The 11,518-nt window shown below is 30.3% G+C and overlaps 2 protein-coding genes across 2 annotated transcripts in view; both read left to right on the top strand.

The window, feature by feature from the left end:
• Positions 1–1,522, top strand: part of HELRODRAFT_161948 (hypothetical protein) — a gene marked incomplete at both ends in the record, with an annotated part of 5,166 nt that extends 3,644 nt beyond the window's left edge. Inside the window, 2 exons of the mRNA XM_009021818.1 lie at positions 1,202–1,267; positions 1,347–1,522. Coding sequence (XP_009020066.1) covers positions 1,202–1,267; positions 1,347–1,522 — 242 coding nt within the window. The remainder of the gene's footprint in view (positions 1–1,201; positions 1,268–1,346) is intronic.
• Positions 1,523–9,613: 8,091 nt separating this feature from the next.
• The window catches only part of HELRODRAFT_161947 (hypothetical protein), a gene marked incomplete at both ends in the record, with an annotated part of 4,427 nt that continues 2,522 nt past the window's right edge, over positions 9,614–11,518 (top strand). The window contains 3 exons of the mRNA XM_009021817.1: positions 9,614–9,806; positions 10,218–10,517; positions 10,852–11,160. Of these exons, the coding sequence (XP_009020065.1) occupies positions 9,614–9,806; positions 10,218–10,517; positions 10,852–11,160 (802 nt within the window). The remainder of the gene's footprint in view (positions 9,807–10,217; positions 10,518–10,851; positions 11,161–11,518) is intronic.

Genomic DNA, 11,518 nt, shown 5'->3' with positions numbered 1-11,518 from the left:
AGACCATAAAATATATATATATATATATATATATATATATATATATATATATATATATATATATATATATATATATATGTTTTTACAATATTCTATAAATTCTACGGAATGTTTGGCGTTTTGTAGTTCGTTTTTTCGATTTTTCTCACTAAAGTTTTTTGGTGAACGTTTAGTTTATTAAAAATCTAAAATAAACTTATTTTTCGAAAAACATATTAACGCCAAACATTCCGTAGAATTTATAGAATATTGTAAAAATTATGGTCTATTACCAACATATATATATATATATATATAAGTGTGTGTGTGTGTGTGTGTGTGTGTGTGTGTGTGTGGGTGTGCTAAAGTATGTATGTAATCATAACGATAGTCAAGTTATAAGAGTAATTAACGACGAGGGAGCTGTGTTACAGACATAAAGCAGCTTAACATATAATATAACGAATAATTAATCCCGACATTCGTATAATACTTTGTATATAAGGGTGAGGTGGCATACATGAAAACATCTGTACAATCAAAAATATTGAGTTTTGTTGAATTAATTTTAAAATTTACAAAAACTAATCGTTTTATTTTTTTTACTAATGAATGAATAAATGTATGTATCTAGGTATGAATGAATGAATGAATGAATTAATTAATGAATGAATGAATGGATGGATGGATGAATTAATGAATGATTGAATGAATGAACATATGAACGAATGAATGAACGTATGAATGAACGAACGAATTTCAAATTCATTTTAGCGACAGTTGAAATTGCACAAGGTTATTTGCTAATTCAATTTTTCAAAAAATGAATGAATGAATGAATGAATGATTGAATGAATGAATGAATGAATGAATGAATGAATGATTGAATGAATGAATGAATGAATGAATGAATGAATGAATGAATGAATGAATGAATGAATGAATGAATGAATGAATGAATGAATGAATGAATGAATGAATGAATGAATGAATGAATGAATGAATGAATGAATGAATGAATGAATGAATGAATGAATGAATGAATGAATGAATGAATGAATGGCTGGACTTATTATTACAATATTTATCATTTTTTTAGACAAACCAGCGTCTAGCCAACGCATAAAAAGTAGAAGTGCTAGACCAAGTATTAATTACAATACTACTACTACTACTACTAATAATAATTATTATTATTATTATTATTTGTTTTTCGTTACAGAGCACCATAAAGAGGCAACGAATGTCGAACCTCAAGTTAAAACTAATAATAAATCCTTGATAGGAGGTAAGAAAATTAGTAATAATGATAATAATAATTATTATTATTGCTGTTGTTGTTATTGTTAATGTTGTTGTTGTTGCAGTTGTTTTAGTTGTCTTTAGAAGAGGCCCAGCTGTGAGGGGTGGCATCTTTTTCGACTACGCATATTGCTGCGCCTCTGTATTTTGTGTCGTGACCAACTTAACCATCAGTATGAATCACTACCTCATACTTACATTTTCCATGCATGGCGCCTGGTTCATTTTTTCGCCTCCATGATGCGGACCGATCTTCCCTTTCTGAACACTCCATTATTTTAGGTAATTTGTGTTTTCGTTGTAGTGAAGTTCTTCTGATTTAGAGCGGACTAAGCGCCAATCCTTCTTCATATTTTAGCCCGGACATTTTTTCAGCAAATTTTTTCCTACAATCCTCTGCATCGAGCGAGATCCGCTTTCGTTGTCCCAATTCAATCTAATCTAATGTCTGGTGGCTTCAGTTGACATCCCAGCAAAACTGCTCCATTCCGACACCCTTTTATCACCCTAAAAACGATGCCATTTGCTTTCAGCTGTTGTTATTGTTGTTGTTGCTGTTGTTGATGGTGTTGTTGTTATTATTATGATGATTATTATTATTGTTATTTACTTAACAACCAAATAAAGGAATCAGAAAGATGCATTTTTCAAGTAATTTTGTTATTCATAGCCATTATTATTACTATTATTATTATTATTATAAACATTCATCGTCGTCGGTTATCAAGTTCATAATAAAAATGTGTTATTTATCAACAGACACGCACACGCACACACACAATCGCACGTACACACACACAAACTTTCACTCAAACACACACGCCCAGTGTGAGTAAATATGCGTGAATTACATGTAAAAGGCGGAGATCTTCTTGCTTTCGAACCTGGTCACTGTTCAATTTCACTATTTTTATCACCATTTATTACCCTAATTATTATAATTATCTATATTATTATGATAATTATGAAACGTTTTTAATTATAATAAATTATAGTCGTCATGATACATCTATTTTCTACAGGACGAAGGAAAACCGTGATAGGATGTAGGATTAATCTTTCCCTATATTCTAATTTTTTTTAATTTTTTCGTTTATTCGTCCATCAATTTATCATTCATTCGTTCGTTCGTTTGTTCGTTCATTCATTCATTCATTCATTCATTCATTCATTCATTCATTTATTCATTCATTCATTCATTCATTGGTTGACTGACCGAACGTTTTGGGTCACCTATTTAAACAATAACTTTTGAATGTTTTTCTTTTCAAACGAACAAAAACAGCTGAACGGAGACATTCGAGTAAAAATTATATTTGAAAATATAATTAACTACAATAATTATTCATAATTATAAACCATAATTATTAATTATAATAATTAATCATAATAATTAACCAAAATAAGAAGGCGAGCGTGGAACTGAAATCAATAATAGGAACAGATCTTTTATTATTCATCAAATGCGTAAAGTCAATTATTAATTAATTAATTAATAGAGAAATAGTCATGATTAAATAGTCATTACCAAAATTAACAATTGAATAATAATAATAATAACAATATTTTTTTCTTCAGAGCAATCGTCTAGCATTGGTAATGTGATAAGTGTGATTCTCGATTAAAATACCAATACTGCTACTACTACTACCACTCCACTGCTACTTCTACTTCTACTACTTTTACTACTGCTAGTACCACCACCACTACTACTACTACTATTACTACCCATACAAATTTTAATAACACTAATAATAATAATATTTTTACAAGGGAGAAGTATTACTAAAACAGCTTCGAATAAGAAGGCTGACAGTAATCTATTCCATCATCTTACTTTTATAAAATTTGTTGATAATATCATTGTCATAATTACAGTCATATTAATTATAACTATCATTTAATTTTTTTTCATTATTAATTGTTGTTATTTTTATTATTCTGTGAAAAATAAATAAATGGTTTATAATTATTTTCCGTTACGTTCAAGGGCATTCAAAAGATGGTTAAAAAAATTTTCCTTAAATACTACTACCACCACCACTACTACTACCGCCACTAGTATTACTATTACTTCTTATATTAATAACAATAATAAAAATAATAAAATAATGATAACGTTAATAATAATAACAATAATTTTTTCATCAGAGCTGTCGTCTAGCATTGGTAATGTGATAAGTGTGATTCTCAATTACAATTCTAATACCGCTACTACTACTACTACTACTACTACTACTACTACTACTACTACTACTACTACTACTACTACTACTACTACTACTACTATTACCACTACTACTATCAACACTACTATTACTAATACTACAAATATTAATAATAAATATATTTTTACAAGGGGGAAGTATTACTAAAATAGCTTCGAATAAAAAGGCTGACAGTAATCTATTTCATCATCATACTTTAATAAAATTTGTTAATAATATCATTGTCATAATTACAGTCATATTAATTATTACTATCATTTAACTTTTTTTAATAATTGTTGTTATTTTTATTATTCTATAATAAATAAATAAATGGTTTATAACTTTTTTCCGTTACGTTCAAGGGCATTCAAAAGATGGTTAAAAAAATTTTCATAAAATACTACTACCACCACTACTACTACTACTACTACCACCACTACTACTACTACTACTACCACCACTACTACTACTACTATTACTATTACTACTACTTCTTATATTAATACAAATAATAATAAAATAATGATAACGTTAATAATAATAACAATAATTTTTTCATCAGAGCTGTCGTCTAGCATTGGTAATGTGATAAGTCTGATTCTCAATTACAATTCTAATACTGCTACTATTTCTACCACTATTACCACTACTACTACCAACACTACTACTACTATTACTAATACTACAACTATTAATAATAATAATATTTTTACAAGGGGGAAGTATTATTAAAACAGCTTCAAATAAGAAGGCTGACAGTAATTCATTTTATCATGTTACTTTAATAAAATTTATTAATAATATCATTGTCATATTTACAGTCATCATTATTCATGTTAATTATTACTATCATTTAACTTTTTTTTAATTATAAATTGTTGTTATTTTTATTATTCCGTAATAAATAAATGATTAGCAATAAATCATTTAGTTTATAAAGCGCTATTTCCACGATGTTCAACAGCGCTCCTCAATAAATTTTGCAAACAGATGGGTCTTGAGATCTGCTCTGAACTTCGAAAGTGATGGAGAAGTAGTCAGAGAAGTAGGTAGAGAGCTCCAAAGAAAAGGGCCAGAAAAAGTAAAAGCAGATTTAGCAAAAGTGTTTAACACGAGTTAAGAAGAAGTGAGAACAAGAAGACGATCGTAAACCGGCTTGTTTAGGTTCAATTAATGTATCTGATAAGTGCTTAGGAAATAATTAAGATTGAGACTCATACATAAATATTCGAATTTTAAAAATTATTCTATCTATTATAGAAAGCTAGTGTAAGAGAGAAGATATGAAGAAAAAAAAGGGGCACGAACAATAGACGAGCAGCAGAGTTAAAAGCTTTACTTATAGGATAGAGTGTAGAATAAGGAAGACCATGGTAGAGCGATTTACAATAATCAATCTTAGATAAAACTAAAGAAGTAACAAGGCGAAGGTAGGATCGTCAAGAAAAGGCAAAAGTTTTTTGTTCTACGTAGATGAAAGTAAGAACTTCGCATAGAGTCTTTTGAAGCTCCAGCACAAACAAAGATTTAACGCAGCCGACCTCCAGCGTAATAAAATAATAATAATAATTATTATTATTGTTACTAAAAATATTATTATTATTATTTATTACTATCCCTATTATTTATAAATAATAATAATAATTATTATTATTTTATTTTTAACTTTTTATTTTTAGATAAACAGCATTCCAGTTACAAAGTCAAAAAATAAATGAAAAAATAATAACAACAATAATAATAATAATTGTTATTATTTGTTATTATTGCAATTCTTAATTGTTTTTATTATTATCATTTATTTATTCATTTATTTGTATTTTATATTTTCAACAACGTTCAAGTTCTTTATTTAAATTGGAGCAAAGCATTCTTTTTTTCAGCATTTTCATGAATAAATATCGCCAAATAATAACAATATAATGATGATGATAATATCGCCTCTTTTGTTTCTCGAAAGTTAAAATCTAATAATGAGAATAAATTGTAATAAAATGTTTTTAAAAAAAAATAAATAAAATAATCCAATCGAATCAAATGTACGATCCGCTCATCCTTATTGTCATTGATAAGTGTATGGTTGTAAGAGTTATATTTAAACAGCATTAAGCAATCTTTCTCTTACAGTAAATTGCATATTACGAGCTAAGAGCACTGTTTATTAGTTTAAAATTAAAAGAAATTGGCCATGAAAATTTAAATAGCGATAAATTAAAGTTATTGTAGACAATTCGAACGTGCTATTAGTTATTGTAGAACAATTATTTAGATATGCCTTTAAATTTAGATGTTTTTGTCGTTTGTTTTGTTTTGACTAAAATGGATTAGTTTCACGGCATATAGTCAACTAGAATACCTCAATCTTGTTCCCCGCAAAATGGCAATGTCCGGGCGTAGCGTGTTGAAAAGGCATGACATTGGATGCCTTTCATTTCCAAATTCGCAAATAAACAGCAGTCATTTGGAGCCTGTAACCTCAACTCCTCTATCATCAGCACCAGTACTTTATTTTATGTCTGTCCATATATCTCCCCAGAACTGATGTTGAACCATTCATCCATTCAGGCTCTTCTAGTAGAATAATCTACAAGAGATGGTTATAGCGAAGAAAAAGGTCTCCTAAAAAATTATTAATATTGTTATTATTAATTTTATTATTATTATTTGTTTTGTTATTATTATTATTTTGTTACTATGTTTATTACTGTTAGCATTTTAACCCCAAAACATGTCCGTCGGAATATGGGAAAATGCAAACAAGTCGCGAGATTAATAATAATAAAAATAGTAATTTATATTAATAATTAATAGTTATAATAATTATTATTTTACTTTTTATTATTATATAATAATAAATATTAATAATAATAATCAATTATATTATTGTTTTTATGATTGAAATTTATCCGGGTTTTTGAAAAAAAAACGCAATACTAAATTGAAAATTTAAATGTCTTTGCTTTCAGTTATGAATAATAATAATCTGGCAATGATAAATAAATAATAATAACAATAATAATAATAATTATTAGTTATTTATGATAAAGAATGCCTGGTTTTTATACATGGGCAATTATTATCGTTGCTCTGTTCTTTGGCGTCGGTAAGCATTCGATATGGTTCAATGTGCGAAAATTAATGCTCGTTTTAATAATTTTTAATAAACACTGAGAAAGCAAAATAAGAGACAGAAGAGGAAACTAGGGAAAGCAATATTTTAAGCCAAGTCATCTTATCCAATGATAGCCCTGTATAAGTTGGAGAGAACTTTTTATCCAGTGACCATCAAATTATATTGATTCAAGTTAAAATGGGAACAACCAGATCAAATTAACAACAAATGGAATAGATTCAATTATTTCAAAGCAAACTATGACCGAATAAAAATTAAACTCCGGGAACTGAACCTGGCTAAATCAATCGAAGCAGTGCGGCAAGGCTGGAATTTATCCCTGAAAACAATGAACAAGTTGGTTTCTGAATATGTTCCGCAGTATGAGGGATCGATCAAAAAGCAGCCTTGGATTACAGAAAAAGTACAAAAGAAAAGACGAGTAAATACAAGGCATGGAAAGTATATCAAGAGTTCAAAAACCGTAAATGTAACAAGCCAGCAAATTCAAGAGAATCAATCCGAATGCAGCAGCTATAAAACAAATTTAAGCAAAAAAGACAGAAATTTATTTGTGTTAATAAAGAGGCCATTGAAATTTGAGACAAAATTAGCGGATAGCATCAAAATTAATAGTAAAAGTTTTTTCAGTTACGGAGGAGTAGGCAAAAATGCAAAAACAGGATAAAACGCCTTTGAACTGAGAATGGCGTCGTTACTGATGACCACCAAAAAATGTCAGATATACTTAACTCTTATTTTAGTTCTGTATTTACAAGGGAGATTTTTAAATAACTGCCAAAATCCAGCAGTAAGTTTAATGGAAATGGAATGATAGTCTTAGCTGATGCGACAATTACGAAACAACAAATAGTTGATGAACTGCAAAAACTAAAAGATGATAAAAGCCCCTGAAGCGACAGCTTCAATCCAGAAATTTTTAAACATTTTTCAATAAATCGTTGGCAATGAGTGAAGTACCATCAGATTGGAAAGATGCAATCATAGTGCCACTCTTCATAAAAGGAGATCGTTGCGACTCAGGAAACTAGAGACCAGTTAGCCTTACAAGCATTGCATGCAAGGTAGTAGAAAGAATAATTAAGAAGATAGATGTGAACCACTTTGCGAACAACGATATCATACACAAGAGCCAACGCTGATTTATGAATAATCGTTCGTGCCTAACAAATTTTCCCGACTTTTTTGAAGAGGCTTATGAAAATTTTGACAAAAAGAAAGCAGTGGATATTGTGTACTTAGATTTTGCTAAGGCTTTCGATAAAGTACCGTATAATCGTTTGTCTTAGAATTAAAGACCAATGGGATCACAGGAAACACTCAAGTGGATTTCTAACTGGTTATAAGATAGACGGCAAAAAGTTGGAGCAATGTTACAAGTGGGGTTCCTCAAGGATTCGTATTAGGACCGTTGCTATTTGTAATATACATTAATGATATTGATCTAGGAATAAAGTCTAAAATTTTAAAATTTGCACATGACACTAAATTATATGCTGTCGTAGACAACGATAAAGATATTGAAATTCTAGCATGCGATTTGAAAAATATATACAAGTGGGCAGAGGATTGGCAGATGGTATTCAACACTAACAAATGTGCAGTCACGCATATGGGAGCGAACAACAAGGCATACTTATTCAAACTTGGAGACTCACCACCAAAAAATGTAGAAAGGAAAAAGAATTTAGAGGTTATAATTCAAACGGGGTTCTATATATGATAAATAGAACAGTAAAAAGCAGAGATATGATAGTCATATTAGACCTATATAAAGCATTGGTTCGATCTAAGTTGGAGTACTGTGAACAGTTTTGGAATCCAGATTTACAAAAAAACAAACATATGCTCGAGAATATTCAAAGGAGGGCAACGAGAATGATAATGGAATGTCGCAGTATGCCATTGAAGACAGATTAAAAGTTTGTGGATTGACAACATTAGAAAAAAAAAGAACAAGTGGAGATTTGATTCAGGTATACAAAATCATCATTATGAAGGAGAATTTGGAGTCAGCAAAATTTTTCGAACTTAAGATGAACAGTAAAACAAAGGAGCATAAATGTAAGATCTTAAAAAAAGTTCTGAATTGATAAAGCAAAAATTTTTGTCAACTAGTGGAACAAACTAGGAGATGAAATAATATGCGCAGAAACAACTAACAACTTTAAAGCAAACTTGGCAAAGGTTGGAAATTAAAAAAAAGTCTCAGAGTGGTCCTGTCACAGACTTAATCTTCTTGGATCACAATAAAAAAATTTTTGTTATGTTATGTAAGAATAGAGAGAAAGACAGGGAGAAAGAGAGCAAAAAATTAAAAAAGAAATTACAATAGTTGAATGTACACTTGTCTTCATTCTTAAATATTTTTTGTGACGTTAACATAGACCCAATTTTGATCAAAATTACTATGATTCTCATCAAATTATTACCGCTATCTATGATTAATTATTATTAAATTTTATTTCTTAAATTGACACATAATTTTTCCCAAATTACGAAATAAACGAAGATATCAGCTGCTGCACTGATGCTTCCGCTCTACCCATTGAAGCACTCAGCAGTGTAAGAAGTTTGAATGACATCTTTTGGGATTTTTATAATAGTAGCAACTGTGCTGTCAACGCATGGCTCTATGCTGAATCGACTTTCGAAAATAAACTTTTTAAAAAGGCCGGAAATTCGGTGAATCCATGGACGATTCCGCTTGGCCTTTATACGAATGCCAATTGTTCTAAAAAATTCATCTTAGTGAATTTTGGTAATTTTTTGATTTTATATAACTGTTTTAATAACATTCATTTAAATTTATTTTTATAACAATCATTTTAATAAGACAACATACTCTCATAAATTAAACAATTCAGTCCAACGACCGACGATAGTTCTTTCGAAGACAAATCTATCATCGGACGCAGACTTTGTGAAAGTTAGATGCATGTACTCCATTTCTGTGGGCCGAGCACTCCACGGGAAAGCGCATTCAAAAATGTCAATCACTGCCAATGGCGAAAAAGTAGCTTCTAACACTGTTGAACTTCATTTATCGTATGAAAAGCAAAATTGCGACGCTACCTTATATTATAGTACGCCTGGCTTGCAGGAGATAATTTGCACGATCGAATTATATGGAGATTTCGCAAATTTCGTTTATCATTCTAAATTTTTGGTTAATTTAACAGGTGAGTATTGTTTACATTCTTAAAATAAATTGGAAAAAAATTATTGAGTTTGCATTGTCTGCTGAAGTTCTGTTTTTAACAGTTTTTGTCCTGTGCACGTATTAATGGGTGAGTGTGCGTGTTGGCGTTAGTTATCATTGTTTTTTACATTGAGATATTTGCAAGCATTTCTTGGTAAAGAAACATTTGTTTTTTCCATTCTCTCTTACTCTCTCTGCATCACTCACTCGAAGGCGTCACTGTCACTGGAGAAAAACACGCACAGCTGACGACATTCAGGAGTTCATTCGCAATAGAACCAGGCCAGTGCAACTTGCAATGAAACGCGCTCAACCATTACGCTATTTAAATACAAACACTTTTGAAATATTCAAATAAATTTTGGACTAAAAATATTTAAACCTAATCCAGCTAATCTAGGAAATACTGCCACCTTGTTTTCGACAATGATCAACGCTGGCAGAGAATGCGTGGATGGAGCAGCATATAGGTGCTCAGGATCTAACGTCTCTATTAACTTTTATGTCTGGGTCTGCTTTCAGTATAGGAACACAAATATAAGTGAAGCCAATGGGCCATTGTTTTACAGGACTGTAAATGATCTGTTGTATCTGCATTGGTTTGGTCAGTACAGGTGCAACTGTTCGATCCAAAACACTGACATCAGGTCTTCACTCGTAATAAATGGCTCTAAAAAATGCCCTTATAATTGTAAGTTGTTTTTAGTTGGTTGATCGCTTGATCTGACAAAATACAAGCCAGTAAACTTTGATTTTTGGCCTACTGGTGAGAGGCACAATAAATATTCTTTATATTAAATCACCTTGTCCGCATACAATGTCTGCTTAAATTTGTCCATTGAGATTTGCACACCTCCCAATATTTGAAACTGCTGGATTGCGCTCATGTATTTACATTTAAAACTTTGCACAATAATTTCGCAGATATTGTTTAATTAAGTATACGTTTGACATTACTGTTTATAAATTGCGTTATTTATGTACAATCACTTATGTTAAAACCAACCATTGATGCGTCCAAACAGCCAACAACTTCACAATAGACGTGTCTGACGGTCCAGTCTGGCTGGGCAAGGAAATTGTCCTGACCTGTTCCGTATCCGTTATGTTCCCGAGTGAAGTTGCGAAAATTAAAATGTTGTGGCTATCGGCATTTGGAAAGCATAGCAGAACTCGTCTAAACAATGAGAAAATAATTTACAAAGGGTCTGTTACAATAACGGCCAAATATCGTAAAGATTCAAGTGAACGTCCTACTTGTGGGGTCATTGTAGAAGAAGGCAATGAAATTCTAATTGAGAACTATACTATGAATATGGCCGAACTGCAGGAGGGTTTGTGCTGCTACTGCGGCTGGTTTTCTTTTTTTTGTTCTAGTCTTTATTGTATTTGATGAACTTTTTCGCTGTAGCTAACAATTTGGTTACCTGATTTTTTCTCTCTTAAATGTAATTTCTCAAACTTGTTCAGTTTCAGTGTATTAATATCCAGACAGAAAATTTTGTCTCAGAATAATTTTAAAATTTCGAAACAGTTTCATAAAACTCATTTACTTTCATTCTTATTTTCATATTTATTATCCGCATTTTTTTTAAATAATAACGATTGAATAGAAAAATTAGATTAGATAACTCCACCGACTCATAATTTCAATACTTAATAAAGTTCCAGGTAATATTGTAACCATTCATC

Source organism: Helobdella robusta, assembly GCF_000326865.2.
Source record: "Helobdella robusta unplaced genomic scaffold HELROscaffold_3, whole genome shotgun sequence".
In the NCBI taxonomy this organism is placed as follows: Eukaryota; Metazoa; Annelida; class Clitellata; order Rhynchobdellida; family Glossiphoniidae; genus Helobdella; species Helobdella robusta.
This window is presented reverse-complemented; position numbering and strand designations above follow the sequence as displayed.